Source organism: Protopterus annectens, chromosome 6.part0, assembly GCF_019279795.1.
Source record: "Protopterus annectens isolate FY-2018-M chromosome 6.part0, PAN1.0, whole genome shotgun sequence".
Lineage (NCBI taxonomy): Eukaryota > Metazoa > Chordata > Ceratodontiformes > Protopteridae > Protopterus > Protopterus annectens.
Genome location: NC_056737.1, coordinates 276,467,367 through 276,493,178, shown reverse-complemented (window position 1 = coordinate 276,493,178; position 25,812 = coordinate 276,467,367). Strand labels below are relative to the sequence as shown.

At 41.2% G+C, this 25,812-nt stretch overlaps 1 protein-coding gene across 2 annotated transcripts in view; it reads left to right on the top strand.

Moving 5' to 3' along the window:
- The window catches only part of TSHR (thyroid stimulating hormone receptor), a 1,235,241-nt gene that overhangs the window by 1,096,719 nt on the left and 112,710 nt on the right, over nt 1-25,812 (top strand). For both annotated transcript variants that reach the window (XM_044074034.1, XM_044074033.1), the window contains one exon: nt 20,330-20,407. In XM_044074034.1, coding sequence (XP_043929969.1) covers nt 20,330-20,407 — 78 coding nt within the window. The remainder of the gene's footprint in view (nt 1-20,329; nt 20,408-25,812) is intronic.

Genomic DNA, 25,812 nt, shown 5'->3' with positions numbered 1-25,812 from the left:
ATTCATCCTACTGCATAGCTACTTGCCAAGCTGATGACTGTCAGTCCATGTTCAGATGTGCAGATGGCAGGTATCCAGCTGGGATATGTATAGGCTTCCTAAGCTTGATTGACACTGACATGTCTGCCCAGCTGTGTAAGAACTGGCACATATTGGAGATAACACCCTGTACGCACCATATGCCAATGGTACCTCCACTACACTACTACAGTCAACAGAACATGCTTGGGTACAGGTCTACATTACAGAAACTAACCATGTGTTGTAATGCATGTTGCATGCATGTAAACTTGATCACCTCAGTGGCCATGTGCAGGAGGCACTTGGAGGAATGACTGATGCATGTCACTCTCATCATGAGGGTCACCACAGTAATGTCTGTCGATAGATTGCCTGCTGCCACATGGTAGGTGGCAGGATACCACTGTACACACAACCCCTACACAATCCATCTCTCCTTAGACAATAGCTAGGTACACAGCTATGACCACCTGCAGTGATGCACCCCAGTACTGATACACGTACATGTGCATGACTGAGTATAGCAGTGTCTGTGTTAGCACATCTGTATGTGGGAATTCCATGAGGGCCTTCACAACCACTGCAACACCCATTGACATAGCCAGTTGTGGCTGCTGCTGTATGGGACATTACATATATCCTGTTAAGCTCCTCTATATACTGGCTACAAAAGCCCTGCAGTACTAGCACAACAGTGTTGTACAAATGGGTTGATAGACAGGAGATACCCATTGTGTTCTGGCAAGTGTGTGTATGTGTGCATGTCCATTTATCCATAGGGTACAGCATTCCGAGGCCACAATTTCCTATTACAATACCCATTGCCACACAGTAGTACAGATAGTATTGCTGCTGCCCATAGGTGAGGCGTGACAATGCAGCACCCTACTATGCGTGTGGCATGTGCATTAGATGCATATCCCTGTAGTACCACTGTTGGGATCTACAATGGGTTGTATTGCAGTTATGGCCAATGTGTCATGGTGGGTATGTCAGAGTGTCATCATGGGTTTCAAGGAGTACAATATCCACTGGGGGGTGTGGGTGCTGTGTAGACTGTCATTACACCAAGGTACACCCAGTACATGTCTCATGTACCACGTTATGGTTACCACTGTCACCATCAACCATACAGGTAAATGATACCACAATCCAGCCCAGTTATGCATGTGCTGTGTGCAGCCTACCTGTAACATACTGGACACATGGCCAAGTTAGTTATCAGTGATAGGCCCAGGTCTCTTGGATGTTTGTCTGCCTGTTATGTGTCTGTTAATGTGTATATAAAGGTATGTCACACTATGTATTATACATATACACCCGTTACATCCCCCATTAGCATACTGTACATGTCTGGGGATGTTCCTCATGTAACATGTAACCTGGAACACACCTCATCCTAAATGCTGTGTGGTGTGTGCAATGGAAGCCACACACTTCAGTATCACTACATACCTAGGTAAGGGTCTATTCCCAGTGTTGCCAAGTAAGAGTGTACATGTACGTGGATGGGTCTACATCAGGTTGCAAATTTACATGCCCCAGTGGTCACCTGTCCATGTGGCACAGGCAATAACTGTTATACAAACCTGTGACATGTGTTCACCTGTATCCCAGATATGTCACAGCCATGGTGTCACCACAGTGCCATACCCCATTGTGGAATATGACTGCAGACCATCCTCGTGCTTACACATGTACACCTACAACAAAAATGGATAACATTATAAAGACCACAATCAACCAGTTACTAACAGCTATGATGCATCATTGCTGGACGGCTACACTACCTGACATATATGCATTACACTTTACTCCTTACAACATGTTACACTGCAGTACTGTGGTACACTGTAGTACAACCAGTGTGTGCATCAGAACCATATTCACCTGTCCCTGCATCAATTGTATGGATGACAGGAATGTGGTACAGGTATCATCATATGCACAGGGTGTGTTGTTGGTTTGCCAGAGGCCGAGGGTGGGCCATACATTTGAAACCATGTTTGTGGGTGAGGGGTGTACTGAGTTGAACTGGGTGTGGTGATGTGGTGTGTGTAAGTAGGGGATTACCCTAGGTGTGTTTGTATAGTGTGTGGGAATGCATGCACACAGTTCCGCCATGTGGCTGCCATACACAGGTGTTTATGGACAGCTGTAGACCATACCTGGCAGGGTGTGCAGTTCACTGCCTCTGGCCACAGCCACATGGACTCTGCCTGTCAGGGGTTCCATGGGCACGTCCAGGTACAGGCCTCGATGTGCTACTCTCACCTGATGATGACAAATATCTGCTGGAACCAGGTCCTTCCTGGGACTGGCCAGGACCACGTGCTCATATCCTGCTGTGATGTGGTGTGGACAATGCCCCCCCCACAGTGCCGGGGCTGGTACTGCCACTACGGGGGCCCCTTGGTGTCCTAGCACATCCACGTTGACTGCCAGCTGTTGGCATTGCTGGCCTACATCCACACGGCCATCACTGCATTCCTACCACACATTGAGCCATGGACAGCCCATGGTTGATGAGGGCCATCATCTCACCAGACCATCTATCCATGAACTCAGTTAACGCATGGATGGCACCAGCCAGTTCATGGGTGTTGTCACTTGCAGATGTGAGTGCAGCCTTCTGCAGCGTCAGGCCCTGTCTGGTGTAATGTTCTATATGTGCCTGCACCGCCATGACAGCCTGAAACATGCATCTGTTGGTACCAGCTGTGTCTTTTCTGCCAGAGGCATGATGACCCCCTATCATGAGCACCCTGGGGCATCTGCCTATGTGGTGCTTTGCTGGACATCCGGCTATGCCTGCTGCAACCAGACAGAGTAGGCATGGTTACCACATTTTCCTGTGCACTGCCACCAAACGCTAGCTGTCCCTCCACTATGGCCACTGGTGATGGGGTATGTATATAAGCACTGAAACTGTGTGCAGGGTTGGGGTGGCTAAAATGTGGATGTCAAATCTTGGCGCTGTTTTGGCCCCTGACAACCCCACCTGTGCCTCAATAGTACTATTGTCATCTTCGGTGTCTGTATGGACACCAACATCAGATTGCATGCAGGAGGGACCCTGACCCACCTCACCACCTGTGGGGGAAAACAATAAACACACTTTAAAACCTGTACAGCATTGCATAACAGTACACACACACACACACACACACACACACACACACACACACACACACACACACACACGACTGTAATACCTACCTGTCCGTGACTTTACAAACAGTCCCACATATATTTCCATGTGTTCCCCATCCTGTATCACACTTGGTAACATACACACATTCATACCACTCATTAACATATCAGTCCTCTAAATGCCTAGGACCTGCGTGTAGTGGTTTTAGATGGCCTCACTGCTGCCATTCGGTGTTCATCCTGTGTATGTCCGGACATCATGAGCATGGCCCCTATATGTGTGGGCTACTATGTTCACTCCATAATATCACACACTGGAGTGCATGTATTGCACAGTACATACCAGATATGCTGCTCAATCAGCCTATCATGTGACAACTGTAATATATGGATACACTCCCTGGTGTTGACTAGTACTTTCCCAGTCCATCTGTAGTGGTGCATACGTGGGTTGTCAGTCACCTCTCTGCTGAATGCAATATATACCTGGTGTCTACCTTCCCTCTCAATGCCTGTTCCATGCTACAGACCTTAGTATACTATTAGCTGTCCTGTGATTACATACATAACAAGTATTCCTGGTGTGTAATGTGGCAGTCCCTGTCCATGTACTGCATGATCCCAAAGGGAGGTACTGCTGTATGAACAACCCCACAATCACACATGTGTATACATGGCCACCCACACAAACACACACACATGCACACATGCATCCTACATGCATCAACCTTCCTCCACTTCACCAGTGACCCTACAGACAAACTAACTACCCACCAGGATGCACACACACACACACACACACACACACACACACACACACACACACACACACACACATACAAGTGAGATTGCACAATGATAGTACACACAGTCCTCCTATTACCCATCTGTCAACATGCATATCATATGGTACACAACAGCATGCAGTTCAGCTGTAGTCAATCCATGCTAGCAACAGTATATGCGTGTGATGCATGTGCTGTGTCACTAGGTGATGCCCCTTTCCCTGGATACCACTACACCCATGTACACAGTATTGCTGTGCACCTGTTCTGCACCCTGCCATGTACTGTGCACCACACCTCACAGGTGTACAACTCATTGCTGAATGTGTAGTACTGTGTCAGTTATGTCAGCTTTAATGCTCACAGCCCCTATGTTTTTCAGCAACACATACCTGCGATGATATGTAGACAAATGTCATTTGTGAATGCCTGATGTCTGATTTACAGCTCTCAACATCAGTGGACCATGTATGACCAATCCAGTACTATTACACTGACAACCATCAGAGCATACCATGGTTATGAGGGGTGTACACACACTTATTGATATGACGCACCCATCCTTGATCTGCCATGGGACCACATCAACGCATATCTTAACAGTACATCAGCCCAATATGTGACATATGTCCTGTACTTTCACATGCAGTGTCTACAGAATGTGTTAGGTGTGTGGATGCTGACCACGATACATACACTACATGTGGGCATATGTGTGCACACCCTTATCATGACGGTTTGTTGCACCTATTGTTATGTGTACTACAGCAATCCCTACTCTTGGCAGGGCTATACTAGCATGGGCCATCTGCATTTGCCAGTGTATGTTCAGTCAGCCCTACACAGGTCCCCCTTTTATGCATGATTGCAAAGTCTACTTATGTGCACATCCCTTGGTGTTCACACACTGCCATCACTATTGCTGTGGGGGTATGGTTACGTATGCCGCAATTCTTGAACCTGACTATGTGCAGATACAGCCATTCTTAGCATCCTTAGGATCCCTGCTGCAGTCCACTGGTGTGTCATGCTGACACCCCCCCACCTTCAGCATTTTTTTCAGATGCTTGACAAGTAAGGCCTACACGTGTGTCACTTTGCAATGTCCCATACACTGAACACCACATGTTACAGCCTAGTCCCAGCTGATAATGTGGACCACAGTAATACCTTATGCCATAGTGTAACTCTGCAACAGTTCCCATTGTCCTACAGGTATATACACTGGTGTTGCACTGTGTATGGGTGCTGCTCTAAACATGTCCCTACTGTAGGCCATGTCTCCCACCATTATGTTACTCTCTATGGACATAGTCCACAATGACAGGATGTTAGTTATCTTGCAGGTGTCTGACATACCCTTTCAATACCCCATCATGGTCACCACTGTGATGCCGTGCATTTAACAGCAACAATACCTGAACATGTGCAGCATGCATTCTCTGTAGGTGTGTTAGATGTGGGCATGGAATATACCATAGCCATTACATGCCTGGTGTATTGGCAAGCATATACATAAACCATACTCACCAGCTACAGGCTGCTGCCTTGATGGTATACAGGAGGGACCTACATAAGAGGGTGAGAGATGCAAAGTCAGTGGCCACACCTGTGGCATTGCTACAGGGTGGATGCAGCATTACAATACATCAACAGTACATATCCACAATACTACCACATATGCACATTTGTTTAGCACTACTATGCAGCAACAAATTATATCTATGACATGTCAGATATGGATGATCTACCTGTACAGATGCAGATGTATATGCAACAGTGGTCTACTGATGTGCTCTGTGGCCTTACCTGCACGCTCCTCGGCCAGTGTGTGGGTAGCACCCACCTCCACAAAGAATGTCCGCCGGTTGGTGGCTATGCGGACGAGCAGGTGCCACGAGGCTGGCTAGGAGCTCCTCCACATGTGTCGGGGGGGCAGGGGCGATGGATGGAATGGCCCCCAGTGGTGAAGTGATTCCCCCCAGACTGCAGCAGCATGCCGACGGGCATTGTGAACCAGGTCAGAGCAATGATGCCGGACCTGCTCATAACTGCGGTTGTGCAGTCCAACATCATTGACCCTGTTGATTAGGTGATTCCACAGGGTGGTTCACTCCTGCTGATCATGGGTGGCCTGTCCAAATAAGACAGGGTAATGCTGTATGATATGGTTTACCAGAATGTCGTTTTTGGCTGCTGAGTATGCTGGAAGCCTTCCATGGGACATCTTGGCTGAAAGACATAAAGATGGACACAGGTGTGAGCAAGTCATGTGCAAGGTCACCACATCACGGTCACCCCCCCCACCATATCAGTGACAACAAACTGTACACACAACTCAATAGGTATGGCTACAGCATACCTACCAGTGATGAAAATATTGTATTGTACCACACCTTGTGCAATGTGTTTGTAGCCATGTTCCCTGTGTGGACACTATCGTTGCTGGCCTGTTACAGACTATTCACCTGCATGCCATTGTCAGGGCCACTATGGTTCCATATATGCCTGTGGTATGCTTGCTATGTGGTTGCTGCACATCTGACATCCTGTGTTATTGTGGTTATCTGTTCATGCTGTTGGACATGTTCTGGGATTGTGTAGGCTATTACTACCGACATATGTTCAATAACAGTGACACAATAGCATGTATATGTACTATTGGCCAGCAGAACCACCTCTCCAAGCTCCTCTGCCCATGTTACCAGGCCACATCACATGTGTGACCCACCCTAGGGCCTCCTCATGTACTGGTCCAGCAATACCTTCAGGGGGAACCAACTCAGGGGATGTTGCCCCCTCTGGGGGCACACACAGACATGATCTTGTCCCCCAAGGTCAGGTCCATAGTCTGTACCATAACAGGCTCCACAGACACATGTGGGATGTGCTACATCACCTTGAGGCACCCAGTACACATTCACAGGGCCCACATGCTCCTCCTGCTCAGCCTCCAGGTCAGGCACCTTTGGGACATGGACTGCTGTTGTGAGTAGCAGTGGATGGGAGGCTTGTTCCCATTGTGTCCATATTGGGGCGTCCACATCACAAACCACACACAACATCTAGGGTGTTTACCCACCACATGTGTCACATACCACCCCTGTAGGCTGTCCTCTATATCTACCAACCCTGACCACCTCCACAACTACACCTGCCATACTTCTCCATATTCCCATTCTGTACTTCACAGACATTCACATGTGACATACCCATCTATGTTGCACACACTGACAGCTGTAGATATCTGTGTGTATTGCTATGTGTGCTGTTTCCTCACACATAGCATGCAGCACTGTGGTGGTAATATAGGGGACATGTATTTACATACATATATGTTTGTGTGTGTGTTTGTATATATGTAGACATGTGCATATAGGTATATATCTATATATGTGTAGATATATATGATGTATATATGTGTTTATATATATGTCTACACATGGGTATCTGTATATTTGTGGACATACATGTAAATATATATATGTACACATATGCATACCTATATATGTGGTACATTCAGACATCAGGTCCACAATCTCACAACACCTTTCTGTACAGCTGCACTGTTCTGCCTTGCTACAACACAGACAGGTGCCACATAACATTAGGGGGGTATATGTAGGGCCAGATTGCATGTAACCCTATTACACACCTATGGCATTCCTGCATGCCACAATACAGGTTAACCTGAGTATCCTGCAAGAGATGGGCTGTGGAACCCACATGTCCATCATTATGGCATTACTTCCACCATCTGCTATTGGCCACAGTAATATACATACTTCCCATTAAACAATACACACTATAATGGCTTACATCTTATCAGTCAGTGCTGCTCTGCATGGTTGACGGGTATGCCCCACTACCCACAGGGACAGACTCTATTGTCTTTAGCAGTTGTTCAACTAAACATCATTACAGCAACACCTGAAGGCACATATAAATCATTCCACATCAGCTATCCCATTATTATGGACCAAGTACTATGGTCATTTACATGCATATATACTCTTCTGGATGGTTTGCTTTTTTTTTTTTTGTTTGTGCCTTACACACACTCTCTCTTTCTCTCTCTCTATCTCAGTATCTCTCCAGTAAATGGATTGAACTGCTTTGAATAGATTGCAGCATGGATTTTGTAGGTGATGTACATGATCAGGTAATGGCCTCTGCACCAAACAGTGTCCTCCACTTGCTACCAGCATGCAGCATGCTGTGTAGTACTTCCAATTACCACTGTCATGCAACCAACTACTATAAATCCCTACATCATGTAGGTGTGGTCCCTTTACCTTTCCTGTATGGTGGACATCCTTCCTGTGTGTGGACAGCAGTGTTACAGACAGCAGGTAGCAATACCTCTTATAGGTGAACTTGCACACTCAGGCCAGCTACATATGTGTAGGAGGTTCCAGAACTACAGACAGAGTAGTGTTGTTGTAGGCATTGTATAGCACCAGTGTTACAGGTTTTGTGTGTACATACTAGTTTAACTTGGAATGCAGTCTGTCTGCATAGCACTCAACTATGGACCTATCCACTTGATGGCCAGAGGTGTGCCTAATATGTTTTGTTTGTTCACCACACAGGTCTTGTGTCAGATATATCACTGGTAGTGTGTGTGTTGAGTTATATCAGTACATGGCTACATCCATTTCTGTTTCTAACATCATATTCCTGACTAAGGGTATGTTGCAGACTATCCTGTAACACCAGTGACTTGCTTAGTATATGACAACAGTTTTTCACATATGGGCCTGTGTTCCAGCCTCTTTCCTCCACCTACATACCAGTCTTTGTACGTATGACATGCTGTCAGGGGTTGTTATGTAGTGGGCTGTGAGTATGTCATGCTGCCATTCCTGCCATCAGTCCACTGCTGTTGTGGCCCCCACACATATTGTGGAGTTGGGTCCATATACGTGTGGGCTTCACCTACACATTACATGTATGCCCTTATGCACTCCAGAGGTCTGTATATAACAGTGGTATATGGCCCTGTATTATTGAGTCTATTTGGGGGTGTACCATAACTAACCTAGGCTGTTACAACATGTGGGGGTATCAGGGGTAAGCTGCCTTAAGGTATCTGGATGTACATCACCATACAATTCACCTTGGGTAAATGCAGGCCTACTGTTTCCTGCCATACAGACTGTTCTGTTTGTCAGTGTGATTGTGATGGTGTCAGTTATGCCTTGTTATATAACAGATACATCCCATTGTGTCAACTGAGGTCTTTACCCCTAAGGATTGTGTACAGAGTGTAGATAGAGGCTGCTGGACTATACATCTGCATTACTTACTGTTGATTGATTGGTATCCTGTGGCCCAGTCTGTCTTTACTATTGTACTACTTCAAGGCCTCAACCTTGACAGCAACATATGTAAACCTTTCCAGACTACTGTATTAATATAACTGTTTCACAGTTGCATTACTCTGTTTATATGTATGTCAGTGTCTACACAGCTATATGACATGGCATATACAATTGTAAGAGTACACAAATAAAGCTTTCCCATGTATGCAAACCTGTGTGTGGTATTATATCCTTTGACCTCTATGTGGATATATGTTGCAGGCAACAATTTTCATTTGTATGGGTGGCTCATACAGTGTCCAATTGGTAAGGTGGCAACTGTAGGCATAGTAGCTGTGCCGTATTGTGTGCACCTTCTACATATGTATCTTCCTATGCATATCTCTCTGTGTGTGTATGTGTAGTTACATATATATATATATATATATATATATATATATATATATATATATGTATCTGCATATATGTGTCTGTGTATATGTATCTTAGGAATGTCGATTGCTTCCACATTGTACATTCCCTATGGTGGCCAGACTGTACTGCATGATATGTTACTGATACCAGCCTGACATCATACAGGTGGGATGGAGTGCTGTTAACATCTTGTGCCCGTGTTGTGTCAGGTCCTGGTTATGGGATCTGCAACAGTTGGTATTGTATTGCAGGGCAGACGTGTTTGGCTGTGGGGGTGGAATATCTATATGTACAAGACGTATGTTGTTTGGGCCCCCTCACCTCCATTAACGGCACATGTGGACATATATGTTGTAATGTTCCCTTTTATATCTATAGATGTATGTCTGTATATACCTATATAGATATATATTTATGCTTACATATATATATTGCTGTATATATACACATATAGACATATAGATGTATGCATATGTATGTATATATGTTTATATTTATATATATATATATATATATATATATATATATATATATGGATGTGTTATATCTATTTAGATATTAATATATATATATATATATATATATATATATATATATATATATATACACACACACACACACACACATACATCGACATGTTGAAATACATTTCCGGTACTGTTGAATGACTGGGCTGGATGATTTTTGTTGTGTCTTTCGGCTTATCCCAGTTAGAGGTCGCCACAGCAGAGCTCCGGTCCGCTAATGTTTGGTAGTGGATTTTTACGTGCCGAGTTACCAGCCCTGACACACAACCTTCAATGAAAGCATGCCCATTCACGCATTCCTCCACACAGAAGACGCTCTAGCTGGACAACGTCTTGCTGTGAGGTGACAGTGCTACCGGAGCACCACTACCGCGGGTGATATGTTTGTGAAAACATCAGGGCTATGTATATCTGATGCGGCTTAGTGGTAAATTACTATGACTGTTGTGTGCAGGCTCCTAGGTTTGAGCACTGCAAAGGCCATTTATTTTGTTACCGGGCAGAACAAGAGCCATTGGATACAGAGTGATTAAGGCACTTTTAAGTAGTTGTAAGCAGGTTTGCATAGAGGTAAGCACTGCTAACTTCCGGTTACAGTTTCTCATACTCATTTAGCTTCTAAATTGCTTAACCTGTGTAGGCATTACTTACCCCGATGCAAACAAGCTTAAACCCGCTTACTGCTGCTTAAAAGTGCTTACTCCTGCTTACCCCTACCCTAATTTCTTTAAAAGAAAAGAAAAAAGGGTTGATAGGAAAGTGGTGAAAAAAGGGCACAAAGAAGGAAAGACAGTAGGAAAAATACCTAGAGATGTGCAGGAGGGTGTAGGGAAGGTCCATAGCTGCCCATTTCTTCTACAGCAACATCTGTGCATATACACTGAATTTGGAGATATATTTGGACACTCAAACCCCTGAGGGGTGAGGACAACAATAATATGTTATGATGCCAATTAGACCAGATTACATGTGTCCAGTGGACACGTGCGAAATGGACAGCTATGTATGGGGTGATATTTTTTTTTGGGAACAGATTGCCATTTTTTTTTCAGGTGAGAGTGGGATGTTGGGGTGGGATAGTAGGTATATTTGGGGAGGTAGGTGGGTAGGTTAACAGACAAGACACATACAGGGGTGGTATATGATACATGTGGGGGGTAAACACCTTGATGGGGAGGGGTGATGGGAAATCGGAAGCCCATGAGCCTCCTAGTAAAAACAGTGGGACTGAGATCCCCACTCATGGACAGTCACCACTGCACCTTCACAGCCCCAAAGGTGGCTGTGCTGGGGGCTGAGTCGGAGAGCCAGGCCAGCCCTCTAGTTGCAACACACAGCCCTCAAGCTGGCATAGAAGATCTCCAAACTGCTAATTAAGCTGTCTACGCACCACGACCTGGACCTGGCGATGGGTGACAGGTTCCTGTCCTCGCTTCCTCCTGGGGGGGGGGGTGAGCCCCTTCCCCTGAGGTGGTTCCACCCAAAGGTGGTGCAGGACCAACAGATGAGGAGGTCCCAGGTTGGGCCCCATATGTGCTGGTGCCCGGTGCCAGGGCCAGCTGAGGTGGGACAAGTGGGTCTGCTGGGACCCGCATTCCCATACGTGCTATGGTGTTTATGGTGTATCAACATATGTGGGTTAGTAATAAGTTCATAGGTAGGTACTAGGTTATCAGCCCAAGGGTGTATGTAAGCCTAGCCAACAAGGTCCCCTGGCTTACACCACCCAAGAAAGTTATTTTCCTGTGCCACTGTCGAGCAGAGAGACAGATGTGATCCCCAGGGTGTATTTCCTATTTCCCATCCACTCATCAAGATTTTTCTTGAAGAGTGCTAATGAAGAACTTTGCTTGACGTAGATGGGTAGCCAGTTCCAGAGTATGAGAATTCTCTGGGACAGGAATCTATCCCACCAGCATGTCGTGTTTATTGTGGTGACAAGGTTTAGGTCCCTAGAGCGTGTAGCTCGGAGGGATTGGGATTTCTTTAGGTGTAGCATGTCCAACAGCTCTGGGTTTGACATAGCTTTATATTTTAGGCAGAGATCACCTCGGAGTAGGTGATATGCTATGGAGTAAAGCTGGAGTTTTTGAGACGGTCAGTGTAGGACATTTGTTTGAGGCCAGTAATCCTCTTTGTGAGGTACTTCTGTGGCCTTTCCAGCTGCTGCAGATGTCTTGTGAGGTACATTCCAAAAGGGGCATTGTACTCTATAATGGGTCTAATGAGTGTCAAGTAGAGAGGAACAATGACCTCTTTTTTCCTGGATGAGAACCCTTTTATGATGAGGTGTGCCACATAGAAGGACTTCCTGACTACTGCGGTGATGTGACTATCAAAGGAGAGACTACTGTCCACCTGGGTCCCAAGGTCTCTTATCACACATTCGGTGTTAAGTAGATTGCTGCCTATGTGGTAGTTCATGGGTACAGAGTTTTTACCAAAGGGGATGACACTGCACTTTTTGGCACTGAGCTTGAGGCCATGGCTCTGACACCAGGCATCTGTCTCAGCGAGGCCCTTCTGTAGGATGTCCACATCATTTGGGGACTTGACTATGGCTCTTAGTTTGCAGTCATCTGCAAACTTTGTTAGCCAGAGGCCTTCTGTGTTAGCCTGTACTTCAGAGAAGTAGATACCAAACAGGAGAGGTCCCAGGACGGAACCCTGTGGTACTCCACTTGTCACTGCTTTGAGGTCAGATTTGGAGTCTGCAACATTTACAGTGTGGGTTCTGTCAGTGAGCCAGTTGGCAACCCATCTTGTGGTGTAGGGATTTATACCTAGTTTAGTGAGTTTAGCTATAATTCCAGAATGGGGGATGGTGTTGAAAGCCTTGGTGTGGTCAAGATAGGCTGTGTGAACCACCTTACCTTCATCTACGGCTTTGGTGACTGCCTCAAAGAAGTCAATCAGGTTCAGGAGGCATGATCTGATGATAGTCAACACATTCCAGGATTAGGTATAACAGCATGCATAGATATTCCCATTAACCCAGACATCAGATATGGAACAGTTGCATAGCAAATGGAACACATGCATATATGGAACCACAGTGGTAATAACAACAGCATCCAGGTACATTGATGGCACTCTGACACCAATGTTGGAGTATTTCAACATAGCACATGCATAGAAACAGATTTAAATAATTATCAACCAATAGGACATATGTCCCAACATAACAGTGGAGTCATCGCGTACCAGTTGAGGTGGGTATTTAGTGTATTGTTGGAGATATGGTGGGGGGGGGGGAATATCAATTAACAACTAGTATATTCCTGTAGTTCATATTACTTTCCTAGTCAGTGCTGTTATATGTACCTTACAAGTATTACTACACTACCCTATTGCCTTAGTTTGGACAGCTGTTGACATCTATATACATAAACTGGTTTTACCTGCAGTATACGCCCCTTACCTGGTATACCTGTGAAGGAATTGTTTGTTAACACTAACTGTTTCTACACATACTCCCAGATTCCAGGTTGATGTTATGCACATACCTGTCCATCTCTTTTTGCACAGATTCTGGCCATGTCTTTACCACATGCAGGTGAACTGGGACATATGTAGTCTATTGCCCTCTTCAACTTTTAGTGACTTAAAACACTCTTATACAGGATTTCCTACACAGTTATATTATGTAGCACAGTATGGGTGACAGTGATCAGTGATACCTTATTATTCAAAGCAACTGCAACACTCACAGTTCCATACAATACCAGAGTAAACAGTACCAGTACAGGGTATCAAGCTTTTATTTCTTGGCACAGTGTTCATATCTGAAGTACCTGTGGGAGCAATGTTTGTTAGCACTACCTGAATGTTGCCCCACAAAGTACCAGATTTTACATTAGTATTATGCACATACATCTCACTCTGTTACTGTACAGACTCTGGTCACAACTTGATAACATGGGGGTGTAGATTGACATACGTGGCTTATTACTCTCATAACATATTGGGGAGTTGCTAGTGTGACAAGTTTGTTCTTATAGATGTGACAATCAGTTGTATTTCCTGTTTGCTGCCTAAACAACTGGGATCATCCCACTGATTTCCCAGGGGGACAGGGTGACAGGCAGCAGATATGGGCTGATATACTAGACATTCTGGACTTATCTGTACAGTTGTGGGGTATGATTCTGTATGCAGACTATTCCCACTCCCAAGATTCGAACCATGGCTGTGTGTGTGAAAAATACAACAGTTTACGTCTCAGTTGTGTGTGCTATTAAGAATGTGTCTGTCTTTTCACTATTTTCTGTTTGTGTGTCTCTCAGTTGTACTAAATGACCTCGGGGGTTACACCAGTCATATACAGACATTCCTACACATTCTATTTATGTTGCACAGTGTGGGTAACAGTGCTTAATACAATAGTACTATTAATTGCAAATCTACATTACCATGTGATACCAGAGTATACACATACTGTCCAGCAGTTAGACCTTTATTGTCAGGCTATTATGCTTTTATTTACATACAAACTATATGAGACTCTTCCTGCCATATTCTCCAATGTATGCAGTACTTGAAACAATACAGGTTTTATACTGGCAATTAACTTACTAATACTTTTTGATTTATTTCCTATGACAGTACACGCAACCTCTCCAGGTGACATCCATGAGCCTCCTGGTTTGTGGCCCGCTCACTTGCCACTGTGAAGGAATTAAAAGGAATATTTAGCTATACCTATCCATAATATACATGAGCTGACAATTATTAAACAGGTAGTGGAGTGATACTTACACACAGCTGAGACAACCCCTGCCGTCCTAGCCTTTCGGATCCACTTATCCAAGAGATCCCCCTTTCGCTGCTTCAGGTCAGCATAGTGATGCCTGACCTGCTCATCAGTTTGGGGTATGCCAGTGGCACTGGTGAGGTCATGGGCGAGGCGGTCCCAGATTTCTGCCTTATACTGGGAACCCTGGTACTGGCCCTGCAGCAGTCTCTGCTCATGGTCTTTGACACGGAGTCCTGCCATGACACTGGACTCCTGGATGCCCCAGCGCTGCACCCGAAACTGCACTCTCTGTCCCCTTTCTAACATGGTGCCTGCAAGGGGAAGCTACAACGAGTTATGAGATGTATTCCCGCCTGTTGGGTTTAAGTAGGGCCAAATTCCCACACTTTGCTGTGATTGGACGGTTTTGAAAAGGCTAAGCTATGGGCAAACCTGCTTACCTAGGGTTGTCAGTGTTTAAAGGGGTATACCACTGGGCAAATTGAGTTATCTGGCCTGCACATTGCTTCCACCTACTAAACTGGCCTGTGCAATTCTTAGCGTTGCTTAATATTTACTTTGCATTATATTTGCTTTTTGGCATTGATTTATTATTCATTACATGTTATATATATGTCTGGTATCCATGATTCATGTGTGCGTACACTATATGGGGTTCTTGTGTTTAATAGGGGATTTCAACACTCTATTACAATTACACCTCACATCTGGGCTTACTTCAGTACTCCGGTTCACATATTTATGTTTTGTCATAGGTTATAGGACATATGACTCTATACTAATTCCTTTCGCTTGTTCAGTTTGATTTTACTATAGTGAGGATTTGTTTGGTGATACCTCAGTCTTATGTACTGCTGTGATGGCTTGGTGGTTAACTACTGTGACTATAGTGTATAGGGTCCTGGGTTCAAGACCTCCAGGGCTGTTCATTTTGCTGCTGAGCAGAACAGCGGCTGTTGGTTACAGAGTGATTAAGGCATTTTTAAGCACTTGTAAGTGGGTTTGCGTGGGTTTGTGTGAGGGTAAGCTATGCTAACCTTCGGTGAAATATGCTTACTGAGAGTTAGCTTCCATGTTGCTTAACCTGTGTGTGCATTGGTTACACCTGCGCAAACTGGCTTAAACCTGCTTACTGGTGTTTACATAGGCTTACTCCCGCTTACTACTGCTTAATAGCACTGCACTAATTTAGATAGCAATGTCTAATGGTTCTTGGGAAGGTGGGGGATTTGGAAGCTGTATGGAGTTATCATTCATTACACATTTTACATTCCATTTGTATCCCTGATTCCTGTGTACATATACTGTATGGGGCACTTGTGATTATTTGTGGACTTTACAACATTATGACAATGAGACCTCACATCTGCATTTAATGCAGTACTCCAGTTCAAAAATATATGTTATTTAGTAGGTTATGCAACAAAACATTGGTCATAAAGTAATTTGACATGGAATGTACTGAAGTGTGACTCGAACCAGGAATGACTGCTCATAAGGGGAATGTGCTGCCCACTACACTATTGCTTCATTTGCATATATCTTGCTTTTTATTTTCTTGCGGCATTTAAGCTGCATTAACTGTACCTAAGCAATGGGCAAACCCGCGCACATACGGTTAAATTTGTGTTTCATAAAAAAAAAAAAAACTTTTTTTTATATTGTTTGTGTTTACTATTGCTCTTGTACACGTGGGGGATGTTGCTGGGGGTATGCAGACACCTATGAGCAGTCTCGCTCATTCTTTTAGGGCTTTCTGCTGTTCTTCATTGCAGGGGTGTGTATATTCTGAGAGCTCTGCTCTCAGACACACCCTCTGCACTCTTACAGACTCCGTGTAAGATTAGGAGCTCAGGCAGCATGCCTTCATTAATATGCCTGGCCCGCTGCTGTCCTGCTCCTAAATGGCCACTTCCATGCAGGACTGAGCTAGTCCTGCACAGAAGTTCAGTAAATCCAGAGGATGATGTCCTATGCTCATCATATTGTGTCTTACCTATTTCTAAATGTTGATTTTTACAAAAAATGTTATGTATTATATTAGTGGCATTAACAGAAGTTTCAGAAAGGTTGCCCTTGAATCTTAAAAACATATTTTCTTTTGTAACTCAGATTTTTTTTAAGTTTAGTGTTTTTTTAATCATCATTTACATACCCATGACTGCAGGTCATACAGACCATTGTTACTACATCAGACACACACACACACACACACACACACACACACACACACACACACACACACACACACACACACACTTCTTTTAGCTCCATGTATCTGAATTCTGACAGGGTAGAATAGGAAAATATGGCTCAAAAGAAGGAAGCATGAACTAATGCATGCAGAAAAGCTATGAACTCCATTCAAACTGAAAACAACATTATACACATATGTTGGTGTGGTCAGCAACCTGTTGTATTTGCTTGGGAAAAGAGGCTGATTGTTCACAGGTTCATAGATATATACTAGGATAACAACTGCCAGGGCCTTTATAAGCCTAGACATGCAACTCAACCCAATTGTGTACCTATGTATCATGGGCATTTATTAGGAGAGGGTATGTTAAGAAGCTCCTAGAGGTTGTGTGTGTGGGGGGTATGTTACTTTTGAAATTACTGTCTGCCTCTGTCAATCCAAGACATGGGAGCCAGACATGGGGTGAATTTCTGATTTCCCATCCAGTGGTCAAGGTTAAGCTTAAATAGTGTTATGGATAGTCTCTGCTTCACATGGATGGGGAGCCTGTTCCAGAGTATGTAGATCTTCTGATACACATATCTGTCTCATCAACATGTCTTATTTATGTCACAAGCAAATTTTAAATCATTGGATCTAGTGGCTCCAATGCTTTTTTTTTTTTTATTTAACATTTGTTGACTGGGAATGTCCGACTAGGTTTGACAGAGCCTGTTTTCAGTGGAGACCCGGAGAGAAATGCTCCAGATGCATGTCTTTGGAATGTGAGAGGAAACCGGAGTACCCAGAGGAAACCCACGTGAACACAGGGAGAACATGCAAACTCCACACAGAAGGCACCCCAGCCGAGAATCGAACCGAAGAACCTCTTGCTGTGAGGCGACAACGTTAACCGCTGCACCACTGTGCCGCCCAGGCTGTTCATTTAAAAGATGTGCAAAAGGCACATCAGAGCTGAATGCAAGTATTCTTGTATGCCAGAATAGATAAATTTTCATTAATCTGTAGGAGAGTGAATGTAGACATACAGCTTTAAGGTAATTCATATAGGACAATGTGTTTATACCCTAGTTTCTCCTGGTAAGGAACTTCTGTAGGTGTTGCAACTGTTACATATACCTGGTGAGGTACATGCTGAAGGAGGCATTATACTCAATGATGGGTCTGATAAGGGCCTAATAATGTAACACTATGACTTTCTTGGACCTGAATGACATGCCCTTACTTATAAATTTGGCACATAGAATGTTTTTCTAACTATCTTGATACCAAACAAACGTCAGAGTTAAATTGCAGTAGACATAAACACACCGAAAATATAAAAAAACACTTGCATTAATGTAAAAGTAAAATAATTTAATGAAAACACAAAACTATCAGGTGTCAAGTACCCTTCCTCAGTTCTTACTAAAGTCAAAGGAATAGCATCTTTTTTTAAAAAGTATAAACTTAATTACACAGCCAATCAGAACAAAGAGCAATTTAAAATAACAGTACATAATATAAAAGTTATATAAAAAAAGTGAAACATAAAAATGATACATATATTTCTCATTCAATCATGTTTTACATGTTCAGGTACATATAATTTTACTTTAGATTTGCTTGTTTCATTTTTAATACAGGCTTAATAGATACAGGTTGATTTGAGCCTGGTGAGTGGTCTGCTTATAACCAGAAGATCCAATTATACTCCATATTTTCTAATCTGGTATTCATGCACCTCTTCTGTCTGATTTTGTCACAAAATCAATAACCCTAAATTTAAAACCATGTGAGGTGTTCCCTGATATATGTTTAGCAAGAGAATTACTCATAACAATGCGCCTAATGTCAGAATTGTGTTCAATTCTTCTATCTTTTAGACGTTGTGTTGATTTTCCACATAAAAACATATGCATTTAATACACTTGGCAAGATATACTATGTTACAACTATTACAAGCAGCAAAACATCTAAAGGTAAATGTAGCATTTGTTATAGGATGTATAAAGATGTTACTCTTCTCAGTAAAAACCCACGGCAGTGGTGCTGCGGTAGCATTGTCGCCTCACAGCAAGACGTTGTCCCATTCGATTCTCAGCCAGAGCGTCTTCTGTGTGGATGCATGCGTGAATGGGCGTGCCTTCGCTGAAGTTTGTGCATCGGGGCTGGTAACCCGGCACATAAAAATCCATTACCAAACATTAGCGGACCGGAGTTCCGCTGTGGCGACCCCTAGCTGGGATAAGCCAAAAGACACAACAACAACTCTTCTCAGAAAAGCTTCAGCAACAACAATTAAAGCAGGCATAAGTGTCTTGTTTAATAGTGCTGTTCTTAATAGTATTGTCAAGTGTATCCTTATACATAACCTATTTTTAAGGTTATAACAATTACGATGTGCAAACACGATATACATGATGTCTTAGCATCAAGAAACTCTACGACTAAACCCTGTTTTAATAATACGCCTAGTGAAACATCATGTATTTCAAATGTTAATAAACAAAGTACCATTTGCTACACTACTACTTTTAGTAGATGTAGTGACGAAATTAAGAAAATATTTTCTGAGAACTGGAGAACACTTAGAGCTTTGCCTGAATTATGTAAAGTTATCAATGAAAAACCTATGTTTGCACATCTTAAATGTGGTTTTAAAGTCCAGCATTTAGAAGGCATGGCTACAAAAGGAAATGGTAAAGTCTTAAACTCATTACTTCTACTTTCACTCTGAGTAAACCGTGGGCACACAAGCACATGCACACTTTATCCTTCACATTAACTTGTTTGTACCAGAGCCATTACTGAACTTTTAACCTCAGTAAATCTGATATCATCTGTAACCTGCTGTAGTGATTCATGATTTATAAAACATTTATCTGCTGTGTGTTACTGCAGAAATTATTATAAGAAATCAGATAACTGACCTCCTCTCATCACTGGTAATAAATAACACTGAAGACATTATATGGCATTCTACTAAATAGCACTACTGTTTGCTTCCACTACTCTTTTCTGGCAGAGAATCAAGAAAATGTTGTGAAGGCTGTGAAATGAAAGAGAAATAACTGTTATTTTATTTACTTCTAACACCAGTTTTCTGGTACTTAATGGGTGAGTTGTATCAAATAACCAGAGGAGATGTTCCTTTGTTTTGTTTCCTAAAGGTACCTCCATAAGAACAAGGGCTTGACAGTGATTAATGAAGATGTATTTTCTGGAGTCCATAGTGGGCCAACCCTTCTGTAAGTACAAAATATGCACACTATTTCTATAGAACAATATATGCTTCAAAATCGATTATTTACTTAATTACAATTAACTTTCATGGGTAAACAAACCTCTGCAAGTCATACATATCAGCTTTATACTGAATGATTAATATGGCACTGAAGAAGCTAAACAGACAGCCCTGATTTGGTTCAAAGTGTAAATATTTTACCTGACTTTGTAGAAAAAAACATATCATAAAAACGAAGACTCTTTCACCATAGTTTAATCTGTGTAGTACTGATGTCTTTGCATTACTCCATGTGGTTACCATTATATTCTGATGTTATGTTCCATATACTTTAGAGATTCACTCAGTTGTTGTGGTCCTACCTTTCCACTATCAGTGGCAGTAATGTATTTTTCTGTGAAAAGAAAATAACCTGTTTTTTAATTTTTGTTAGTAACATCTGCTAAGAAAAATAAGGCACACTGAATACAGTACCTATTTTTATAGGTTCATAGGTGTTTACTAGGCTAACGACCACAAGGGCCTTTTTAAGCTTAGCCATGCATTACAAATCTCTGACAAGTTCTGATACCCTTGAAAAGTGTAAGCATGGGCCTAGGAGATGAACCATTTATACAGGTTGCCTCTGTCCATTAGAGACATAGGTGCCAAACCAGGGATGAATTTCTGGTTTCCCATACAACTGTCCAAGTTGCACTTGAATTGGGTTAGGAAGGAACTCTGCTTCACATGGATAGGGAGTCTGTTCCATAGATGCGATAGTCTCTGGGATACATACCTATCTCTCCAACAGGTCGTATTTATATCACAGGCAAAGTTTAAGTCTTTAGAATGGGTAATTCTTGTGCTGTTTGCTTTGTGGATATGCAGGAGGTCCATCAGAGTGGGGTCTGACAATGCCCTGTATGTCGGACATAGATCTCCCTTCAAAAGCCTGTAGGAGACATAATACAGGGATAGGGCCTTGAGGCGGTCTGCATAGGACATATTACTTATGCCCTGTATTCTTTTAGTGAGGAACATCTGTGGACATTCCAGTTGTTACACATGCCTGGATAGGTAAATACCAAAGGGGGCATTGTAGTCAATGATAGGTCTGATGAATGTCGAATACAGTAGAACAATGACTTCATGGACTTAGATGCCATAACTTTGTTTTAATTTTAGTCTTCTAAAATATTCCTTACTAAGTTGTATTCACATTTTCTCATGTATTATTGTTGATCCTTCATCAATTTCCAAATATTTATATACTGCCTCTTGCTCAGGTTCTTTTAGATTGTGTTTAGCTGTAGCTTTCCTGCTTTAAATGTTGCTTTTGCGCACTTATCAAGACCAAATGACATTCTTATATAATTTAATAAAGTTTTGACCACTTGTAGTTATGTTTTCAGTTCCTCATCTGATGAATTGTATGGTTTTAAATCATCCACAAAAAGAAGATGAGAAGTCTTTATACTTTGCTGTTTTCTGGTTGCCAAATTATAGCCATGACCTAATCTATTAAGTAGACAGCTTAATGAGCAAAGGACAAGACAAAAGAGCAGTGGTGACAGAGTCACCCTTGAATAACTCCCTTTGAATTTTTATCCCTGGAATAATAATTTGTCCTTTATCATGGCTTAACTACAAAGTACCCATATGGCATAATCAATGATATAAAAACTATCAAACATAAATAACTTGAGATTTTCCTAGAAGGTCAAAATTGTGTGCAGACAATGACTGCAGAATCAGGTATAAAGAAGAAACAGAGGAATGCTTAAATCATATTGTATTTAAATGCAACTCTCTTGGGTGGAATAAAAATGAAGGAAATTAAAATTGAGATTACTACTACTACTACTAATAATAATAATAATAATAATAATAATCTGAGTTGCCATTAAATTCACAGAAAAATCCTAAATCTTGATTAGCTGAAAGTATCAGGAAATAATCTTGCAACATGTAATACTTGTGGCAGATGAATCCCAGAAAATAAATATATCACTGTGTCAAAAATATATTAAAATACAAAATATGCCGTCTACTGTGCTACCAGTCACAGAAATGCATACATTTACATTTGAAAATAATATGAATGCAGACATGTAGAAATGCATGTCATGATAGAAGACAGTACACTCCTCTGCTCTCTTAACTTAAAACTATGACTGAAAAGAAGCCTTTATAATGGCAAAGATTCAATAACACCTACACAAAGTGTACATGATCTGAATTCAAGAACATCCCTACCACATTTGTTGTGCTTTCTAGTCACTCAGAAAGATTACACTAAGTTTACATGTACTCTATACTTTATGGTAACTCTTATGACCCCCCTCAGTATTTAAAGTCGCAAGAAAATCAGTAAGAAAACTAAAATTAGACAGTAGAAGGTGTGAGTTATGATTGTGTTGTCTTCACTCAGAATGGTACACTTAGGGGAAGCGTGGCCAAGGATGAACACAGGATAGCAGCAGATTTCTTCAGCTCCACTAATTTCATTACATTGACAGGAATTAATTACTTAAAAAATTAATTTTTGAAGTAATTTTCTTTCTAAATATGTTTGTTTTATATAGTTCTTGAACTATATCTAAAAAAGAAAGGAAATCTTAATAATATTCCTGTCAGAAATTACTTTGGAAATTTTCCTGTCAGTTTATCAGTCTGAAATGAGTTCCAGTAAGACAAATTCTCAAGACTCCAGCATCAAGAAAGAACTTCAGTCTCTGATAATTATAGTCCAGCAACTTACTGCTAAGATGGATAAAATGGATACTAAAATAGACACTTTCATAGAAAAACTACAAAACAAATAGACTTGTTACATATGGACCTGCAACAACAGAAGATCCAGATGACAGGCATAGAAGAAGCTGTGAATGACATGGAAAATAGAATACAAGAAGAGGAAATCAACATTGAGTTTCTGCTGAAACAAAATACACATTTACAAACAAAGCTGGATGACCTGGAAAATAGATCTAGGCGCAATAACATTAGGATTTTTGGACTGCCAGAAAATATTGAAGGTAACAATATTACTTCTTTTTAACAACATGGCTCCCTAAAACTTTAGATTTACCAGAAGCATTCTCTTTTGGTATCGAAAGAGCACATAGATCTATAGCTAATACTAACTCTAACAAAAACTATCCTAGATCAGTTATAGTTAGATTTCTATCATCTTTGATAAAGAGATGGTTCTTAAATCTGCTTGGGCTAAAGCTCCTGTTAAGATTAATGAAACAACTGTGCGTTTTGACAATGACTATTCTTCCATGGTATTAGCTAAAAGAAAAGTTTTTCTGCCACTAATAAGGGAGCTTAAAAAGCACAGTTTAAAACATACCTTCTGTTTCCTGCCAAGCTTAAAATCTTCCTTCCTGATGGTCCTAAAATTTTCGATGACTTAGACTCTGCTTTACTGTTTATCAAAAAAAATAAGATTTTGGAAAAAATAGAAGAAATGGAATGGGCTAGTCCTTCGTTAAAGAGACTGGCAACGGAAACTTCGTGGAAGACTTCAGAGAAGAAGAAGAGACTAAAAAACAAATGATTTGTACTATGTTTTTTTTTTCTCATCATTTTATTTTATTATTAATCTTTTTAAATATAGTTCCTGCATTTCCAAGAAGCAACAAATATTTTGAAAAAGATTTAATCAAAGTTATTCTCTGTGTGCAAAGAAATGTTTTCTTTCATAACTAGTCAAAATATCTGGAGATTTAATGGCAAGCTGTGATTTAACTTGTTTCTCTTTCTGAAGAGGAAAAATAAGGTCAGTAATTTGATACATTTTTTTTCCCTTTAAAAGTTTATATGTTCTTCAAATGCTATTCCTAATTATACTTTCTTGATTACACTGCTTATGTTTGTTTGTAAATAATCTGTCATGCTTTAACTAATAATAATTAGAACTAAATAATAGTAAATAATATGTTTTATTTTTAACTCTATTAATATAAACAGTAAGTAACATTCTATTGTATATACTTCTTATAGCTTTCTCTTACATTTTTTTATTTCTGCCTTACACCCTTTTACTTTCTACTCTCTTTTCTTTTCTTTATTAATATATCGAAATGCTTTTGATCATATAGACACAGTAAATAATAAGATTTGCATAGGAGTTGAGTTGGGACAAAAATGTTGAGTTTTGTTACTTATTAATAATTTTGGGCTTGATTTCACTTACATAGAGTCTGTAATAACCTGTAGAATGCATTGTGAAGGTTTTGTCATGTTTAGATGCATTTACACTGCTAAATGAATGTTTGTCACTAGTTTTTAATAAGTTTCCCGCCAAAATGTTAAGAGAGACAATCTGGGATGTGGGCTGTCTCATGCACAGTGTACATGAGCTACTTCAAAAGCTTCAACTCTCAGAATTCTCACAGAGAAGCTGAAAGCAGCTAGTCTCACCTTTGACCTAGATATCACACTGACACATCACAGATACAGGAATGACACTACCTAATTATACTTTCTTGATTACACTGCTTATGCTTGTTTGTAAATAATCTGTCATGCTTTAACTAATAATAATTAGAACTAAATAATTAGTAAATAATAAGTAAATAATATGTTTTATTTTTAACTCTATTAATATAAACAGTAAGTAATATTCTATTGTATATACTTCTTATAGCTTTCTCTTACATTTTTTTTTATTTCTGCCTTACACCCTTTTACTTTCTACTCTTTTTCTTTTCTTTATTAATATATAGAAATACTTTTGATCATATAGACACAGTAAATAATAAGATTCGCATAGGAGTTGAGTTGGGACAAAAATGTTGAATTTTGTTACTTATTAATAATTTTGGGCTTGATTTCACTTACATAGAGTCTGTAATAACCTGTAGAATGCATTATGAAGGTTTTGTCATGTTTAGATGCATTTACACTGCTAAATGAATGTTTGTCACTAGTTTTTAATAAGTTTCCTGACAAAATGTTAAGAGAGACAATCTGGGATGAGGGCTGTCTCATGCGCAGTGTCCATGAGCTACTTCAAAAGCTTCAACTTTCAGAATTCTCACAGAGAAGCTGAAAGCAGCTGGTCTCACCTTTGACCTAGATATCACACTGACACATCACAGATACAGGAATAGCAGATTAATAATATGTGTTAAAAACCTATGTCCCAAACATATACATTACTATAACTCATTTAATTCATCTGATTGACAAGCATAAATAATGTTATAACTCTATACTGGAAGAAATTGTCATGTGATATATTTTAAGCAGTAGTATAGCATGTTTGTAAAATCTGGTTACTAAAATGTGTTTGCTGTGCATTATTTTGTATAAAGCAGACAGATTTATTGAAGGGACAGCAATGTAAGATGGTGCTCAGTAAAGATACAACTCAGTGAGATCAGATATATATATATATGTATGTGTGTGTGTGTG